This window comes from Ascaphus truei, chromosome 6 (genome assembly GCF_040206685.1).
Source record: "Ascaphus truei isolate aAscTru1 chromosome 6, aAscTru1.hap1, whole genome shotgun sequence".
Lineage (NCBI taxonomy): Eukaryota > Metazoa > Chordata > Amphibia > Anura > Ascaphidae > Ascaphus > Ascaphus truei.
Window position 1 is genome coordinate 72,262,873 of NC_134488.1, and position 20,406 is coordinate 72,283,278.

The 20,406-nt window shown below is 43.2% G+C and overlaps 1 protein-coding gene across 1 annotated transcript in view; it reads right to left on the minus strand.

Moving 5' to 3' along the window:
* Positions 1-609: 609 nt before the first annotated feature.
* The window catches only part of MXRA8 (matrix remodeling associated 8), a 28,321-nt gene continuing 8,524 nt past the window's right edge, over positions 610-20,406 (minus strand). Inside the window, exons 2-10 of the mRNA XM_075604786.1 lie at positions 11,962-11,985; positions 7,937-8,242; positions 7,208-7,309; positions 6,067-6,525; positions 5,452-5,610; positions 4,914-4,944; positions 4,220-4,296; positions 2,493-2,570; positions 610-1,197 (exon numbers count right to left, since the gene is read on the minus strand). Of these exons, the coding sequence (XP_075460901.1) occupies positions 1,172-1,197; positions 2,493-2,570; positions 4,220-4,296; positions 4,914-4,944; positions 5,452-5,610; positions 6,067-6,525; positions 7,208-7,309; positions 7,937-8,242; positions 11,962-11,985 (1,262 nt within the window). The 3' untranslated portion in view covers positions 610-1,171. The remainder of the gene's footprint in view (positions 1,198-2,492; positions 2,571-4,219; positions 4,297-4,913; positions 4,945-5,451; positions 5,611-6,066; positions 6,526-7,207; positions 7,310-7,936; positions 8,243-11,961; positions 11,986-20,406) is intronic.

A 20,406-nucleotide genomic window follows, 5' to 3' on the forward strand; every position in this document is an offset into this window, starting at 1 on the left:
TTTTAAGAATATCCCTGCGTCAGCACAAGTGACTCAATCAGTGGCTCAGTCGAAGACTAAGCTACTGATTGAGCCACCTGTGCTGAAGCAGGGATATCCTTAAAACCTGAGCTGTTGAGGGGTCTTTAGGATTGGAGATGATCACCTTTGCCCTAATACCATCACACTTCTACCACTGGATAAAAATGTATCTCTACCCACAAGTAGGCCTGAGGCAATAGAGGATATTTATAACCGGGAGAGGTCCCCTAATGCAGAGACGTTGAACACTTGAAGGCAATGGAGGAGACGTGGTCATCCTTTTTTTGTACACTTTGGTTTCCAAAACAGCATATTTAAGCAAGAGCTTGTCATTATATTGCATTTACATGTATATTCCCTGAAAAGTTTGACCATGTGTTTCACACGATGCTGTCTTTACCCTTGGTAGTGGCAGGAAGAACATTGCAAAGAAAGGCAAAGATGCCCAAGTAGTAATAACTAAACATCAAAGTAAAGTATCTTACGTAGGAACCATAGCAACTCCAAGTGACTTGTGAAATCGCAACATAACAATAACAAAAGGGGTTAAGCGATGATAATTACACACACAAAGAATTACACACAACATAAACTGTATATCTACTTTAAAGCATGTCCAGACATTGGTATCTTTGATTTAACAGATTAGTGACAGAACCAAATGAATTTTTTTTACAGGGAAGAAAAGCAACAATCAAACTCCTAAATCAAAACGAAGCCAGATATACAATGTTACATGTATGATGCCTACTATATACTTATATTTCATCACTTCTAAAAGCAGCTACTGCAATAAGCCATCATAAGACCATTACCATGGTAATAAGCTACCCAGACGGTTGGTTAGATTTTGGAAATCCAACTCCTGCACCCTATTGAGTATAAAAAACAATTATAGAGAAAGATGGAAGTAGCCCCACTGTGCAAATTCTACCAAGAAATGGTGTAATCAGTTGAATCTGTGCTTTTTGATGCAGAGGAGTTGTTACATTTGGGAACAGTTGCTCCAAAATGCTCAAGATGGGTGCAGCAGGAAAGGGAGGACATTTCGGTGAAAACAACAGCTTGAATGAAAATGCTGGGGAACTATTAAATTCCTCTTCTTATCAAGTCTCAGCTCCTGGGCCAGCCAGCAGCTACAAAGGGTTCCTCATTTGCAGTACTCCTTCCGAAGCTCTGCCAGGAGAGGGAACACACAATTAGTGCATGCAGAATCTAGCACCCCACAATTACTCGTTAACATTTATGTTATAGATATTGTACAATGTGTTGAAGACCCCTCCAGCGAGTAATAGATTAGCTTTGCCTTTGCATATCACACATGTTCGAATAATGAAAAATGATATTGGTTGAGTTGAATGTCTGACCTCTGCAACCTGTTGGGCTGTAGATGGTGGATAATGGCAAAGTGATGACCTTATGTCACATGCAACTGGTATTTACAGCTTGTCCCGGATCTCCAATATTATAGGCTCACTCTGAGACTTGTTTTTTATTATGATTTAATTAATTAAATTAGACATGTGAGACAAAGGGGCACTGTGGCACAGAACTTCTATTGACTCCAATAGGCACGATCACACAGAAACTCCCATTGGTGCCACTGGAGTTTCTGTGCCATACTGCAGTTCCCCTTTGTCACACATTTCTCATATAGAAAGTCAATGTTCTAATTTCATGCTCCTGTTCAGCCCTTTACTCCACAAGAGGAAACATTACGCAGAGGTGCTGCTATGTTACGTAAAGATCCTCACACACACCATCAACATAGTCAGTGTCAGTCTTATTTTCATAGAAATACCTTTAACCTTTCGCTGCCAGAGAGGCCTACAAAACGTTGCAGACCTTTCTGGCAGCAAAGGGATTGATGCCTCTTTCAGAAATGAGAATACGAATACTTGAGCATTGCGCTGTAGGTTCCTCTGGCAGTGAAGGGGTAAAGGATGATTACATGTGTTTAAGGAAGCCAAATACATTGTTACATTATTTTATTTGTTAAATGCGGGGTTAAAGTAAGTGGAACTGCCCCGATACAGGCAAGTAACTTGTTATCTAACAAATGCCCAGTGAACCAGTGTACCGCTTGAGCTGTGGCACTAAGAGACTGCAGATTTAGTTGATGCATCTCAGTGTAACTAGCAACACGCTCCCTTTGAAAATACCACAAAGGTCCAATTTAAGCTTGGATCCCTTTATCGGATCCCAATGCCTGTTCCAAGAAAGGCAGTTTAACTCATCTCCAGCCAAATTCCTCCCCTTCTCCTAATGAAGACTTGGAGACTGGGGTTTTTTACAATCTCCCCACTAACTATAACTTTCATTTGCTCTCTGCAATTTTTTGTCTTTGAAATCTCTGCTCATCTGGGTCTTTGCTTTGTTGGCGTAGCTGCAAGTCCCCTGATATACGAGGCAGCTCCGATCCAACCCACCAATTAGTGGTATGAGAAATTGAGCGCAAGGGCCTCTCTTACCAAGGTCTAAGTCAATATTCTTTGGTGTGAAGGCCCTGTCCATCGCAGCACGCTCCTTCAAAATGTTATTTTTATAATCTAGGGTAGAAAAAATATTTTTATGAGATTTGTTACAACATATTTTTAACCATAAAATACCATTTACAGGCTATTTTTAACTGCTTGTCTTATTCTTTATCCCCCACAGAGTGCTACTACGGTGGCAGAATTAACCTGTGATATGTCATTACAACGGTAACCACCGGTAAGTAATGGGTGAGAGAAGTGTTACAGTATGTTACAGCTTCACCATTGCTATGAAACAGATGGAAAGGGTTATCAACTATAGAGTAACACACAAATAATGCAGAGAACCAAGTATCCAATCATTATTTCATTCTTATATTAAAGGTTAACACGAATAGCACAGGAATCATAAGAACCATATGTAACACACATTGCAATTTGTTAACTTCACCACTATTCTTAGCCTGACCTAAGATGATATTTAGCACAATGCCGTATGCACTCCTCCTCCCATACACTGCTAGAGATGAAGGAAGATACCTTAATATAGCTTAGATGGGACTTCCACTTCCAAATAAGCAAGAAATAAAAACCTGAATAGCTTTTCTTTGCCTTTTCAACCTGATCTCCTATATTGTTGTGAAACTGTCCAGTAATTTTCTGTTAAAGAAATAATCTAAACAGTAATTTATAATTTCATAAATCAGAAAAATGGCTACCACTGATATCTTCTAAACAATGCTTTATACGTCAACAGTCATCACTGCAACTTTGGAATTGTGATAGTCTTATATCCTCAGCATGTGGAGTTGTTCTCCCAGATAACACAACATATTTCATGGGATTCAGTTGCAGTATAGGTACAGAATAATAATTCCTTTTATAACCCAGCAGTCTCCTTACTTGCTGAATGTGTATGTCAGGCACTCTGTTTTCACTCCTCGTGCAGTCCCTACTTAACGCAGCGTCCGGCAATCAGCAGCTTTCAAATACTCGTGAAACCGAAACTCAAAGTAGCAGCAAGACAGGAATGGAGCCCAAATATGCACAAACCGTGCCGTTTATTATATCATATGCAGAGTAGATAAACAAGCACTATTTTTCAGTGGTAGGGGGCTGTTCCACTTCCCTTCATGAACCTGACGAAGGGAGGTTGTATCCCCGAAACATAGTGCTTGTTTTTCTACTCTGCATATGATGTAACAAAAAGCGCAGTTTGGACATATTTGGGCACTATTCCTGTCATCCTGCAACTTTGAATTTCTGTTTCATAGGTGCAGAATAACACAACATATTACCCCATAATGTACCACCAGATGCTATGAAGCCTGCTACTGCATATCTGTAAGTTCCCTGAACTAAAAGAACGCCTAACAAAGCAGGATGTGTCATATATTTAGCGGTATTTGTTACTGTACGTTACAAAGTTTGGCTTTTAGACCGAAATGTGTAAAAGGTATTAAAGCTATTTTACATTATGAAACTAACAATAAAGCTGATAGAGTGGCATTGCTAAGTGTAGACAAGAGGTTATATCTCTCCGGAATCTGCAGGTCTCCAGAGGGTTGAGGAGGTTGTTTCGTAAAGTCAACATTTATAATACTTGTTGGACATTGTTTCCCAAAGCAGTAATACCTTTTCTTAATTTGTTATGATTATACTTTGTCTACTCGTGCAATATATAAAGCCTTTGTCTGACTACATTACGGTGTATTATGTACCAATTTGGAGATCCTCCTTTCTGTATTGCACAAGATCAGGAGGCCTCAGGCAGAATTCCTTCACGTTCACCTCTTTCCTGAGAAAGCAAAACCACAAAACAGTGCATCAAAAACAACACGAAAAGAAGAAACGAAAGCCAACCACTTTCTACCATAACCTAAAAGCACATCACTTTCCACCATGAAACCTGCCTTTCTCCCTCAATATGGGATTGAACATGATTCAGTTGTACAGGGTGGGAGTCTTGGGACCTCACTAAAGCTACCCCATTTCTGGAAGGCTGAACTGGGATGAAGCGTTTACATGAGCTGGGAGTATATTGGTGACTTTCAACATTTTATTCATAAGAGATTATAGTTGTGGTGATTTTAATACAAGAGTTTCCTTGTAAAAATGTAAAATACAATTGTGGGATGTAGGAACATTTGCATATGTTGCCCTTTGGGATACTGTGCAGATCTGCACCAGTGACCCCAAACTGACCTATACTATACAGTGTACTATACAGTGTTCTGCATCTGTTCCCCTTTATATTTTCTTTGTACGACTGCTGATGTTAGTTGTGCTACATTTTCCTTTACAGAGTCCCCAATGGCCTATACCAGCAATGCTTACTTATTGCTTATTCCATCAGCATTAGTGAGAAAATGAGGGTTGAATGCGTTCAAGTTCTTACTGTAGGAAATCACTTACCCTTGAGATTTATTCAAGTTATATGCTAAGCCTGAGGGGGAAAGAGTAGACCTTGATTAGTTCAAATACATTGTAAGCAAACTGTTTTAGCACTGCCCTCCTTATACACATAAAAGCTGGTTTCATCCAACGCATACTTTGTTATTACAGTATCTGACTGCATGCAAGTCTATGCAATACATTCCAAAACATAACATGAATATAATAGAGGTCTAGAGTGAAAATAAAAATAAAATTATTCCAAGCTTTATTTTTTAACAGAGGCTAAATATCCATAATTAAACTCTTTGACCATAATCAAGGCAACAGTACTACATTATTGCAGTATGGGGTGTTCAGTCAATTACTAATATCCTTTATGATGTAGGTGTCTTTTATTGCTTATTTTGTGTCCTTTATGATTGTATAGGACGTGTAATATGTGGTTTGGTGCTAGCTCCCGCAAATCTGGATGTTCAGTTTACCTGGATATAATCAGACAGCTTTGGCTGCTTTTCCATTATGTGCCACGTCATTAGAGGTTCTGACTCCTTCTTACCTCTTTTCCGATGCTTGCGGGTGATGAGGATCACAGCTGTGAGAAACAGAGTAAACAGCAGCAGGGTTGCCAGGATGTATCCGAGCTGCTGGATGAAATGGATTCGACTTTCTGGAATTATAACATTGATGACTTTGTTTTCCGGGACAATGTTGGAATCTGAGGACATAAGAATAGAAGACTCTCTGACTAGGTCAAAATTGGAGATCTTAAGGAATACAGTGTTACAAGATTGCAATCAGAGAACATATTGTGGGTGGCTTCAGCGAGGATACTACAAAACACAAAATGTGATTTGGGGGACCATAGTTAAAAAAATGAAGGATGGCATTTTTATAGTGAGTAAATGAAAGGTGTCATTGAAATATTTAATTCCCATAGAAGATACATAAGTGAGCATTGAATGAAAGTGGGGCAATTAAAGATGGCAGCATAGTTGCAGTGCTATTATATTGGAAATATTGTGTTTTCACCATAACTGCTTCACACTGTAATTATGGATGATATTTGAGTGAACTCAAAGTCCCCATCTTGGGGTGGAAGGTTATACTGTACATTTGTTGCAGAGGTTATGACAGTGCAGTGTATGTACACATCACAATTGTTGTACTATACCTATAGCTGGGGCAGAACCTAGCTTTGTTTTGCTACTAGGTTCTTCTTGCTTAGGAGGATCTGAGATGGTCAAGTGAAAAATCCTGCGCTCATGGAGGCCACAGTAATGGTGGTGAAGGTGACATGAGTAGGTCCCCTCGTCCCCTCGTGTCAGATCCGATATGAGAAGAGAAAAGTCTCCCTCAGCGAATGCTTCATTGGTCACATTCATCTTCCTCCTGATGAAGAGTGGGCCATACGATCGGCGCTCCCCTGATGCATACAGGTCGATCAGGCGATCAGCTCTGTCATGGGAAATCCCCGGGGCTTGGCGGTCCCAGTGCACCACCTGCTGGTCCTCCTCACGGTGCCTGTCAGTCCAGATGTGGTTCCAGTTCTCACAGGGCAGCACTACTGTGGAACCAGCTAAAGCCACGATGACCACCTTCTCTCCATCCCAGTACTTCTTTACTTTCCGTTCTGAAAACAGGACCACTGACTATTGCAATAACATGTTTACAGACTGAGAGATATTTACTTAGGGAAATACTCTACTCCACATGTACCATATTAAACAGTGTAAAATAGTAGTTAAAAGGTAAAAGATAAAAGCAATAGTCTTGAATCAGGAGAACCTACTTTATATCCCAGTGCCAACTACTTGTTACACACAAAAAGTCAATTTTCCTTCTTTTGTCTTCTAGACCAAACATTACATTGCAAGATATTTGTGCGAGGCCCCCATTAGTGTTATGATAGGATAACTGTGTACTGTTATTAACACTGCAATGCAGCACTTTATGCCACTCATACAGTACCAATGCACCTCAACCCTGCATTGTAGGACCCCTTTATAATTCTGTACTGACAGTTCTCTGCTAATGTATCTCAAAGCTCCTCTGAAGCACCTTTCATGTTGTGTACTCAAATACATATGATAATTTACCATAATATTTTCCTGCAGCAGTTCTTGCTAGACTTAAACTGAATTGCTCTTGCACCAAGCCTAGCCTTGCTGTGAAAACCTATTCTTTTAGGGCTTAACCTCCCTTTTCCAGACAAACATTATCTTATCCAGACAAAGTAGGATACTCATTCAAGCGTTCCCTGTTACACCATGCAGTTGAGTCATGCCATAAAGAAGAGTGTCTGTTCTTCTCACCTGACTTGGTGATGTTCAGTTGAACTCGGACTGTCTCATCCAGGTGACAATAGTGGTGATGCAGATTGCAAGAATACAGTCCATGGTCAGTGATTAAAACACCTTAAATAATAATCATGTTAGGATGTTGCATAGAAAAGGGGAACATTTTTGTAATTAATTCTGTCTCTCCCTCAGGCGATAATGCTATTATTTTTATTACAACAGTGATTCAAAATATACTAATGGATATTGCATTATAACATAGCCAGCTTTAACTGTTAACTAGTCAACTTTTGGTTGCAGAATATAGAGCTAATAATAATTGTATATTCTCATAGTTAACGCAACTGGTATTTCTTTTGGGGGGGGGACAAGATCAAATTTTTTTTTTGTTAACCCAGCATCTATATTGATTTTCAATTTATATTAAGTAGTTGTCCTTGTATTGTGTCATACATGTTCTCCCCTCTTTTACTGAAGAGATCAGCAAATGTTACTCCATTGATTGAAGAGTATTGGGGAAAAAAAGGTAGGACCCAGTCGGACTATTAATAATAAATAAGGAGGTAGAGTTTTTTGCACGCAATTTAAAAATAATTTCTGTTATTAGAAGACTAAGGGAAGCTTTCACTTGGGGCAAAACAGTGGCAAAATCTATATTTTCTCAGTAACAAAAGTCAAGGTGTATACCCTTAAATAAGGCAGTGGTGATACTCACTCGTGGACTGTGGATGGTGCTACACATACCTTTGATCACCAGAGAGAAGTTGCCATCATGGAAAGCAGAGTCTGAAACGTGTATCCGGTCCTGGTTGTAGCCACTGTAGATGCGCTGCTCCCCAGCAGAGAACATATCCAGGAGTCGCGCCCCACGGTACTCTCCTAGGCTACTGTATAGGTCCCAGTGCACCACGCGCTGCCTGTCCATCAGGCTGTCCTGTGTCCACATCATGCGGTAGCTCTGGCACACCAAAAGAGCCTTGGCCCCAGCTTGGGCGCTGATGTTAGAGACGGAAACCACCACACTGGCCGGGTTCTGTTGGTTTGCAGGCACTGCAGAAAAACCCAGATTTCCAGAAGATGATGAAAGGTGACATGATGTGCCAGGAAACAGCAGGAATCAGGGGAGGGGGGGAGGGGATGGGGGGGGGGAGGTATATAGTTGTAAAAGAATGAATTGGGGTGAAAAACTGATTTGTGATATACATTTTTAGTGTTAAATCAAGTTCACTCGTTTGCATTGCAGGAGTTCATCGTCGCCATCAGATAATCCCAAATGTTTACTATACGTGGAACCATCTAAAAAAGGCTACGTTGTCATTATAGATACAGTATATAGAAAACTGTACAACATGGAAAAAATAGAAATGGTCATCACAAACCCTGTGGCTCTCAGCGGCAAATGAATAAAATCATAGTTTGCACAATTCTACAAAGGCAGATTTGATGCAGTGCAATAATTTTTAAGTCATTTGCTGCCAAAGAATGGATGCAAAGCATCTCTGACAGGGAAGGGGTTAATAAACTAACAACAACGTTTCTTTGCTATAGTTGTACGTGTGCTTTTGAGAATATCAGATGCTATTCTTTAGGTGTAATGCAGCCTGTTGACCAATATGGACAATGTCATTCTTTTTACTAGTAGCAATGCATGTGGTGAAGTTTGCACTGCAAATGCTAATAATAATAATATAACACTATTCTCCCAATAGGACTCAAAGCATTTCACAATTACAAAAAGAAAAAAAGATGAAACATTTAAGGTTATATACGAGACCAAACACATGGAAAGGTACAATACGGGATGGGACAGTATTGTAATTATTAAATGCCGGACAGGTTATGGTTCATTAAATCAATTCCTGGGTAAACAGGTCGGTCTTGAGCCTGTTTTTACAGATTTCCAGAGAGGGAGCCTCTCGAACTGTACGAGGCAGACTGTTGTAATGAGTGGGAGCAGCGTGGCTAAAAGCTTGGGACACAAAGGAAGTCAAGGAGATTCTGGGAACTGTAAGGAGTCTTTTATCTGCAGATCGAAGTTTGCGACTGGGAGTGTAGGGAACTAGAAGGTCTCTCATATAGCTGGGACCCTGCTCATGTAACGCTTTGAATATCAAAAGCCAATCTTGAAATAAATTCACAATTTTACAGGCAGCCAGTGCAGAGAATGGATGTCATGTGGCAAGAACTGGTCTGGTTAGTTAACAACCTGGACTCGGCATTCTTCACCAGCTGCAGGCGATGCAGCTCTTTTTCTGTAAGACCCAGGTAGAGTGCATTGCAGTAGTCCAGGTGTGAGGGCACAAAGTCATGGACAAGTGTAGTAAGATCCTCTGAGGGGATGAAGTGCTTAATCCTGGCTATGTTCTTTCGGAGGAAGAATGAAGATTTGATCACGTCTGACACCTGTTGTTTAAGGGTCAAATCACAGTCAAGGACAAGACCAAGATTTTGCAAACAGACAAAGTTCACAGCAATTGGGAACCTTCAAGCTAAAGGACGGTGGGTTGACCTAGCTGCAGTCTTGTTGTCTTCCGATGGTGAGCATCCACCAAGAACACTTCTGTATTATCAGCATTCAACCTCAACCAACTGGCACTCATGCACTCTAGAAGCTCAGATAAACATCTATTGAAGACTGATAATGGATCCTTAGTACCTGGTGCACAGGACAAGTAGAGTTGAATATCATCATCTGCATAGCAATGATAACCCAGGCCATGTCATCTGATTATGTCACTTAGTGGCAGCGTGTACACTCCAAACAATATAGGAGATATGATAGAACCATGTGACACTCCACATGACAGGGGCTTGGGTGCAGAGGAGTACACTCCTGAAGATGACCTGCCAGTAAGAAAAGATCTGAGCTAGCTTAAAACTGTGCCACCCAGTCCACAGAAATCCTTCAGGTACTCCATTAAGATCCCATGGTCAATGGTATCAAATGCTGCAGAGAGGTCAAGGAGTAATAAGATCGAACGGTCACCTCTGTTTCTCGTCGTCATCATCATTTAGTACACGAACCAGAGCTGTTTCAGTACTATGTCGTCTTCTGAATCCTAACTGGAATGGGTCATAAATATCATGTTGATAGGTTTCAAGTTAGGCTGCCACCACTTTCTCAATAACCTTCCCCAGGAAAGGACGTTTTGTTACAGGCCTGTAATTAGCCATGTAATCCAGGTCTAATGAAAGCTTTTGTTAGAAGAGGTCTGATGACTGCTTCCTTCAGTGGTTCTGGAAAGATCCCTGTCTGCAAAGAGCACAGGACTATTTGGGCAAACACTGTGCCGATTTCATCAATACAGCCTAAGAGAAGGCGTGTTGGGACTGAGTCCCAAACACAGGTAGTGGGATGCAACCCCTGGATTGTTTGTACATTGTCTCCTACATCCAGATGGTCAAAGTTAGTTCATAAAGCCAGAAAACCTGAATTTTCATGCCAGGAATCCTGACACTCATTAGATAGCACAATTGGGACCCCAGCCCGAATGGTGGTTAATTTATTAGAGAAGAAGAGAGCAAAGTCATCACAATGGGACTGTGAAAAGGCTTCACCAAACTGCAGACATGTTGGTTTGCAGAGCCTGTCCATGGTGCGGAAGAGCTGAGCTGGTCTGCTTAGATGATCTCACGTGACAGGAACTCTGACTTCTTACTAGTAATTATGGACTAGTATTTTGTGATGGGGTCAATCAGTTTCAGCTTGTCCTCAACCATGCAAGACCTCTGCCAGCACTTTTCAAGCTTGTGACCCTTCTTCTTCAATTCGCTAATAAAACTGTGGGGGTGGTGTGAGGGGTCATATGCAAACAGGAGCAAAGTATCCACTGCAGCCCCCAAATCTCTATTGTATAAATGAACAAGAGCACTGGGATCCACCCAGGCACTCAATATGTTAGAAAACTCCAGGTTTGCCATCAGGCACTGGGGAATCAAACCCCTCAATGGCTCATACCTGGTCACCTCCATGGGAAAGGGTCTATTTGGAGGGGTTAGGGGGGCTGTGATTGAAAATAAAATGGAGTGGTTGTCTCACCAGACAACTGGGTCTATTGTTTGGTCAGAGATTTCTAAACCGGTCTGGAAAACAAGATCAAGTGTGTGTCCACTTCTATGGGTAGCAAACAAGTTGTGTGAGCATTGTGTTGAGGAGGTCTTGACCAAATTGAGATAGTTTATCATCGACCCAGGTATTAAAATCCCTCAAGATAAGCCATCTGGGGTGCTTCAAGACTAGGCCAGCAGCGAGGTCTGCAATTTACTGCAGAAATACCTTAACATCTCCACAGGGGTGGTAGATGAGGACTCTAAACTCCACACCTGTAACACTCCGAGCAGCAATAAACTCAAATGATTGAGTTAGCCCCACAAGAAGAGCCCTACGTTTCAAAGTTGTTTTAAAACAGATCGCCACACTTCCTCCCCTACGCTCCTGTCTTGAGCAGTGAATCACAGAATAATTTGTTGGGACAGCAGCTGAGCCAAGAATCTGTGATAAATATTAGGTCTGATGATTCAATAAGGTCAGCTATAATGTATTTGCTGCTAAACCTGTACTGTGCATAACTAGACTATAAAATGACAGTGTATCTGGAGAGGAACTGTACACTACCAAATGCCATACTATACCTCTAATCACTGCTTTGAGAATAATAATTAAATGTAATGTGTTTAGTCACATGTTGCAGGCCCCTCTAGCAATGAATGGGTTATATACTTTGCTCTAGGAAATCACCAAGATAATAGTTGAACGTTTTTTTACTTACCGGAGTACAGATAAACAACCGAACCTGAAAAAAGTAAAAAGATAACAGATATTAGAACTGGGCACAGATGTAGTCTTATCAACTCATTGGGGAGCGTGTCAGTCACTGGAATGTAGTCTTAATTATTACCCCACATCAATGATTTTATTAGTCTCATATGGCAAGATTTTCTAATCTCCGAGACTACCTTTCCATGCGGTCTGACATAGAAGTCAATGTGGCTTCTGTGTCAGATGGCATGGATCGGCGATCTCGGAGCTTATGGAATATGACAAATAAACTTCAATGGACTTCTTATCAATTAAGTGAGAAGGAGCTAGACAGTGGTATTAAATCATATCAGAAAATAACACCCAGGAGCCATTTATTTTAGAGCAAAGTACATCCAATCTATAATGTGACTGCAACAAACCCTAAATTAACTATTCACATACATCTTTGCCTAGAAGGGATATGGTATCCAACCGCCTGTAGTATGGCAAGGATTTGAAAAGGATAATGACAGTGCTTGGGGGGAAACATCACATTTTGAAGTTTGATACCAGTACTGTACCAAGCATGACAAAGGAAAAAGATCATGTGAAATAGACTGAAAGTGCAACTGCAAAAAAGTGTGAATTGTGTACATTAGACCAGGGGTGCGCAAAGTGGGGGTGTGATGGTAGGGAGTAGCCAGGCTATCAAATAAAGGTTTCAGCCCGTTTGGTTACCCCTGATCTGTGTGTTGGGTTTATAGGGTGTCAGCTCTTGAGCCCAGGGTTTGTACATGCATAACCTTGTAAGAAGTAGTGGCTCAGTGAGTAAAGACACTGACTGGCACTGAGGTTCAATTCCTGTGTCGGCTCCTTGTGACCTTGGGCAAGTCACTTTATCTCCATGTGCCTCAGGCACCAAAAACATAGATTATAAATTCTACGGGCCAGGGACCTGTGCCTGCAAAATGCCTCTGTAAAGCGCTACGTAAAACCAGCAGCGCTATACAAGAACAAACAAAAAAAATGTGCAGCAATAAAATATTTTGTGTGTTTTTACCTTTCCAGGAGTGCCAGCAAGCAGAGATTGCTGTGGTATGAGTTTCAAGGGGGGTTTTGTGGAGAAAGTGTTGTCAGAATGTGCCTAGCTAGTAAGGGTCCAGAGTTGCTGGTTCCCCTAAAAATGTACCCAGGAATCAGGTCTAATTCGTGGATACATGTAGGCAAATGTCGCAGCAATATCTCCCCCTTGAAAACGCTTTTGCGACTCACCCCTAGTGATTCCTTGCTTCAGCACAGACCAGAAAGGTAAAAGGGGCATAGGGATATGAGGTGTCCCTGAACCAGCCAAGGGGTCCCTAGGTTGATGGGGATACCCAGTAAATGCCCAGTTCACCCAGAACCTATATAGGGGTTCATGGGTTGGTTCCCTGCTTCAGTGCAGACCAGAAAGGTAAAAGTGGTACAGGGATGAAAAGTGTTCCTGTAGCTGTGGGGATCCCTAGACAACATAGGGGTACCTCAGTTAGTGCCAAGGTGTCCCAGAACCTGTATTGGGTTTGTGGGTTATGGAAGTCTCCTGTAAAGTATAGAAAAACCTGACCTGTTTAGGGGCTTTTGGGGGTCCCTGTGTTGTAGAAACTCCAGATTTTGGGAGTGTAAGTTTTAGGTGAGATATTGGGGTGAAATTGTATTGCTTTTGTTTGCAGGAGTTCGGGGGGCCCAGCTACTGGTGGTTCCCTGATTGACCCCGGCGTGCAGGCACCACTTGTGGGTTCGCGGGGTACATTACATTGGGGCTGCACCGTGTCCCCCAGACTCCTGGTTTTCGAGCCCGGATATCCAAAACTAATTTCCCACACGTATATATAAGGTTCCCCAAGGTTTATACTTTATTCAAGTATGGTTCATAGGGTGTTATACTGTATGTACAAAAATCCATGCAGTCAGCCTAAGCATTTGCATAGGATACATGATGTCTGCCTAGCCATCTGCCCTCAAAGGGAATCCAGGATGTCAAGAGGTGTCGGGCCATTTGGTAGCAAGGAGGGTCAGAGGAAAAATCCACAACAGCCATTTGGGTTCTTTCAGACTCTGCGGAACTTTCCCTGCAGATAGCCATGCCCCTTTCTCTGACATCAGCCAGATGAGCCCTGTTCTGATTGGCTGATGAGAATGTTATCACGCTTCTGATAAGGGTAGTGTTCTGTGAGTGAAACTCAGAGGTTTTATAAACCCCTGCACCCATCAGATTTGGAGTTCTCCAAGATTCTAAGCACCAAGTTAAAATCCAGACCTCTGGAGAGAGGGGAGGGGTGGCGTGTGGAACTGCAGGCTGATTTCAGTTCCAGAACATTTCTAGGAAAGTATAGGTTTTTTTACCCCAGTTCCCAAGTAAGTGTGTCTTTTCTTATGTAGTTTGTGTAACATTGTGTGTTTGCCTTTTCCTGTGAATAAATTTACAATTTATTTCATTAACTTGTTTTGCTCAATGTATGATCCGGATAAAAAGGTGTAAATGGCGTGGTCTCCCATGATAGGGGGCGCAAGATTTTTCTGGGTGGGTGTGGCGGTTGCAGAGGCCCCGTGCTCTTTCCCATGGCATTTAAATTATGTGCCGGGGTATCGTGTGACACCTCTGCAGTGTCTCCTACCTTGTCTTCGGGGACATGTCGCCATGGCAACGCGTGTCACATGCCGCCGTCACCCTGCGCGTCATTTGACACCACATTTTAGGTAAGGGGGGGCGCAGCACACAGTTTGCGCACCCCTGCATTACACCAAAAAAAGGAAGCTCACAATTGTATGTATGTACAATTTTATTTCAGATTCAACAGTGTATGCTTTGCAAGGGGTAGGGGGTTAGGTTTGGTGGGGGGTAGGTGCCTCCGGGAGGGAGTTTAGGCCACCGGAGGGGACTGAGGGGGCAGTTAACTCCTTGTATGCCATAGCGGTTGTACCTCTGACATACAAAGGGTCGTTAAGTAGTTAGGGTGTTTGTAGTAACCCCTTGGCTACCCATGCCTTCATGGCCACTATGGCTTCCAAGGGATTATAAGTCAAATGGTATTCACTCTGGCTCCCATATTGTAAAGTGGCTCACTTCAGAGCCCTGGACAACGGGAAGAAAATGTCTATAACCCGGAGTTAGGTTCTGGAAGCCAGGTAGAGCCATGACCGAAACTAACATAGCGTTAAGGCCCGCGTTAACTTTAACGGCCTGCTGTGGATAATACCAATTAGGTGGTCCACACTTCATTTGCATATCATTAACATTAACGGTCTAAGCTGCAAGACAGCACATAATACATCGTTAGTGAGCTTTGAAGATCCCTGTTAGTGACTTAACGAGGTGTTAACTTAAGTGCTAACAGAGCTTTGTGGAGAATGCATAGTTATTTTGTTTGCTTTTATATAGGACATAACTGTTTATATCCTACTCTGGCTGCAATCCTTCATTCTGTTAGTGCCCATAGCAGTTTGTGCTGTCTACGTAATTAGTGAAAATTTATTTGAACAGTAAATGACATTTGTTTTTAAATACATTATAGGTTTAGGTGAAAGGTGGCTGACCATTTGTGAGATCCTGTATGAAAGTTTGAAGCTCTAGCCCACCTTTATATGTGAAGTTGGCTGTGCTTCTGAGGACAACCAGGAATGGGAAGAATGTTGTAAGTGGCAGCATTACTCTCGTCTGTACAGCAGCTATGCTGTAATTACAACTCCTTCTGCACCCTGCTGCAAAATGCATACATATATAAAAGACAGTGGAAACACTAGGGTATACTTACACAGTGGAAACTCTTAATTAAAACCATCATCTGCTACCACAGAGCTGTTTTCTGCCTTAGGAATCAGTACTGCACAGGGCTCCCTGGACTTCAAATTATTTTGTGAGACACCCACATTTATGCTGTAGGTAGGGGTCTGTTTTTGTTTTCTTTTCGTTATTAAACAGCATTATGCCTGGGCTAACCCTGTCATTTATGTATCACTGGTACACTGCAAGAGTTGAGTTACTACCATTCTTGGATGGAGGACAGTAGTGGTCAAAATTACAAAGCAGTGCGTCTTTAGAAAGGATGTTCTAGTGCTGGATTGACGCCATACAGCTCATTCACTTGGATTGGCTACAAGGTGCCTTTGTGGAATCCATCTTATGGCTTAGCACTGGTAAGTAAGTATTGGCCCTGTATCCTAATTGTGCTTCCTATTATTTATGGGAGCTTTACACTTTGGTCAAAGAGCTGCTCACCACGTCTATTGACATGATCTGAGAAAAAGAGCACAAAGCAGCCTCCACAGTGCATAAAAAGGGTTTATTAAATAAAGATTTAAAATCGATATCGTTACACTAGCATTTGTAAAGCTAAATCTGATGTCTCAAAAGTGTATTGATGCTTTATTTTCTTCTGCCCTTAACCGTCTAGATCAGGAGTGGCCAACTCCAGTCTTCAAGAGTCACCACCAGGTTAGGGTTTAAGGATATCCCTGCTTCAGCACAGGTGGCTCAATCAGTGGCTAAGTCAATGATTGAGCCACCAGTGCTGAAGCAGGTATATCATTAAAATCTGATCTGTTGGTGGCTCTTGAGGACCTGTGTTGGCCACCCTGGTCTAGATGGAGCTACTGGAGGGGTGATCCTCAGCTCTGCCTCCCTTACAAGTGAGTTTGAGTGGGAAAAAACTGCACTTAGCTGTATAAGCAACTAGCATGAAATTAGCAGGAGCTGTGAGCCTAAGGCTAAGGTCCCGTTGCACGCGTCCGCACGGCTGGCTTGCTTGCCGGCGGCACGTGCAACTCGCTGTACCGCGATCTGCGGTCTACAGGATACTTTTCTCGGAGCGGGGGGGGCGTGGCCAAACGGGTCGGGGGGGCGCGGCCATGACGTGAGGGGGCGCGGCCATGACGTGAGGGGCCGGAGCGGGAGGTGGGCGGGAGTGGGAGGATTGACAGGGAGGGGGGGGCGTGGCTTGAGCGGAGGGACCCGCTACTCTTCCCCCCCCTCCCTCCACGGGCTGCCACGGGCTGCAGGTAAGTAAAAAAAACACACACACGCAGGCACTCATACACACACACACAGACAGAGACAGGCACGCACGCACTCATACACACACACACACACACAGACAGAGACAGGCACGCACGCACTCATACACACACACACAGACAGAGACAGGCACGCACACAGACAGGCACACACATACACACACACAGACACACACACACACATACACACACACAGGCAGGCACTCACGCACTCAGACACACACACAGACAGGCACTCACGCTACTTTCACTCCACACTCCTCCCCGCTCCCCGAAGCCTCTCCTCCTCCCGCAGCCTCCCCTCCTCCCGCAGCCTCCCGCAGCCTCCCCTCCCCATTGGCTCACAGCCACACCACGTGACGCGTCAACGCTAGGAAACACCATTCTGTTGTGTCTCCTAGCGGCTGACGCGCCACAGCGTGTAGTCAGCTGTGCCGCCAGGGGGGACCGGGACCGGCTCGCGAGGATTCCCCTGCTGGTGGGGAACTCGCTACATTGCCGCCCGCGCCAACGAGCGCAGCGGGTCCCAGGCCTAAGAGCCAAGTCAAGGCCTTTTGTGGGTCACATTTGGCCGCCAGTTGGAGAACCCTGCTTTTCAGTCTCAGCCAGTTTATAGCCGGGATATGTGCAGGCATACACATCCCAGACTATGACCCTGTTAAAAGTCTATGGGGCCTATTCAGAACACTTTGATAAGTGACTTAACCTTTGCTAAGTGCACTTTCCAAGCGATATTGCATGTGCAGCTATTCAGAATGCTTTGATAACATGTGAAAATCACTTGGAAACTGCTTTTTAATGAGCATTAGCACTCTGGCTCTGATAAGCCGTGCGATAGCTCCAAAAATACGGAAACGCAAATTTTTTGCCACTAACTGCTTTTCAGGTAGCTGCGATATGCACGTCGCGGCTTAAACATGCTTATTTTTGTTTCCGACACCTAAAGGGTGGCGAGATCGGATTCGCGATGTGCATAAGAAGGAGTTTCATTTATTTTTACTGAATAGGATTGAAGCCGGGGGTCTTCAGAGCTGACCCGCATTAATACCAGCTCCGGAGACCCCCTGCTTCGATCCTATGTAATAAAAATAAAAATAAAGCCCTGCTTCATTACTTTAGTGGCTAACTGCTAAGGTAATGAAGGGGTTAAATAGCAGCACTTGGTTTGCTGGTGGTAGAGGGGGTGGGTGAAGCTTGTAGTTGCCCCAGGGTGGGTGTTTAGGCCTCCATGGATTGGTAACCCCTTCATTACTTTAGCGGTTAGCCACTAAGGCAGTGGGTTTCAACCTTTTTTCTCCCTGGCACCCCTAACCACAGTGCTCTGGTAGATCAGGAAAATCCCACAGAACCCTTTTGACCCTCTCAGGGAACCCCAGGGTGCCATGGCACCCCGGTTGGGAAACACTGCACTAAGGTAATGCAGCTCTGTTTTTATTTGAATTTTAACGATACAGTATTGAAGCAGAGGGTCTTCAGAGGTGAAGCACATTAATTTCATGTTTGGGGACCCCCTCCTTCCCGAGGTACAGGCCCCAATATGAGGTACCGGTATCTCCTGCAAGTTTAAATGTACCAGTCACGTGGGCCGTCACACAGGACATTTAAACTTGCAGGAGATACCGGCACCCGATACAGAGGTCTGTACCTTGGCAAGCAGGGGGGTCACCAGACCTGAAATTAATGCGGTTCAGCTCCGGAGACTCCCTTCTTCAATCCTATGTTATTAAAATTCAAATAAAAACAGCCTGATCGCCTGTGAGAGGTGTGCAGGGAGGTGCAGCTTCTCTCTGCACAGCTCTTCCAGACTGATGTAGGGAAATCGCACAGGCAAATCCCCTGAAAAGCAAATTCAAACTCATGTTGTATGTTATTTTTGTACCAAACGGTATTTAACAAGCGATATATCTTACTGAATACCATTGTATCACAGATGTCATACCGTGCGATAGGTGAACAAAGGAACATAGAGCACAACGGGTTTAGCAAATCCAACTCATTTGTTGGCTCAATAAATGAGTTTGATTTGCTAAACCCGTTGTGCCCTATGTTCCTTTGTTCATCTGTTCAGGACTGATTGCAGGCTTTCGTGCAAACACTGGAGCACCGGTAACTGTATCATTATTTTTCTTTTTGAGGTGTGCAGCATTTCTCTTATATTGTCTATACCGTGCGGTAGGAACATACAAATATGTTCGTTGTTGCAGTGATAACATTGAAGCTACGTGAATAGGCCCCTATGCTTCTCAGTGAGCAGAAATGTAACTACGTACTATTTACTTTCTCATTACAAACAAATGAAAACGCGAACTGTGCACCACTGCTAATAAAAAGGAAACCGGAAGAGCCCAACTAGAGACTCCCGTGCTTCAGTAACAACAAAAAAGTGACTGTAAGAAAGAAAGGGTGAAAGGAATTTTTAAGGGTTATTGCGAAACCAAAAGCTGGTCTGAAAACCGAGTTTATTCGCACGACAAGCTCCAGTTTTCTGCGGTCATCTGCTCCCAATTTAATCTATTTATTTATCACAGAATTTTACAATGAGGGAATCTGAGGTACTGGTACTAGGTTTTTTCCAGTAATTGCAGCATAGGTTATGACTCATTTAACAAGACAGTGCATGTTAAAGTAATCTGACAAGCCATCAGTGTCTATAACAGCGGTCTTCAGCGAGTTTTCCCAAAAGGGGGCGAATAAAACAAACATTTGCAAGTTAAAGGGTCACAAGAGTATTGTAATGTAACTCTATACATTGTTTTGAAGACTTACTTCAAAGTTCCAGTAGACGTATTGGTTCTGGAGAAAGGCAGATTTGTTGCGGGTTGTGATACCTTTCAGCGGACAAATATTTCTGTATACAGATGTAGCCAGACTTGCTGTCCCCAGTGTCTGCGGCACCCGGGACAGTCTCTGCCGTGATGAAGCTGCAGGGGGGTCCATGCTTCTGAATGGGACTCCCCCCCCCCATAGCATTAATCCTTTGGTGCCGTGTTCACAAGACTGTGCATGGCTGCGGCACCAAAGACAGTCTTGCTAAATCTGTAGATGGAATTGTAGTGTACAGAGCTTTCAAAACCCCGGTTTCTTCACTAAGCGTTCTGTCATATAAAGGTCTCTCTTCTATAATAATGGGGGTCTTCTTTTTTTTACATTATGAGTGAACTGTATAAGACATTGGGATATTATTACTTATATGTTGGTCTCCTGGGAACTGAGCCTTCTGAAATTCTTGAGTCTGTTTCACTCTCTGTTTCTCTCTCCGCACCTCTCTCATTTTCTTCTGGTCTCCGCACCTCTCTCTTTTTCTTCTGGTCTCCGCACCTCTCTCATTTTCTTCTGGTCTCCGCACCTCTCTCATTTTCTTCTGGTCTCCGCACCTCTCTCATTTTCTTCTGGTCTCCGCACCTCTCTCTTTTTCTTCTGGTCT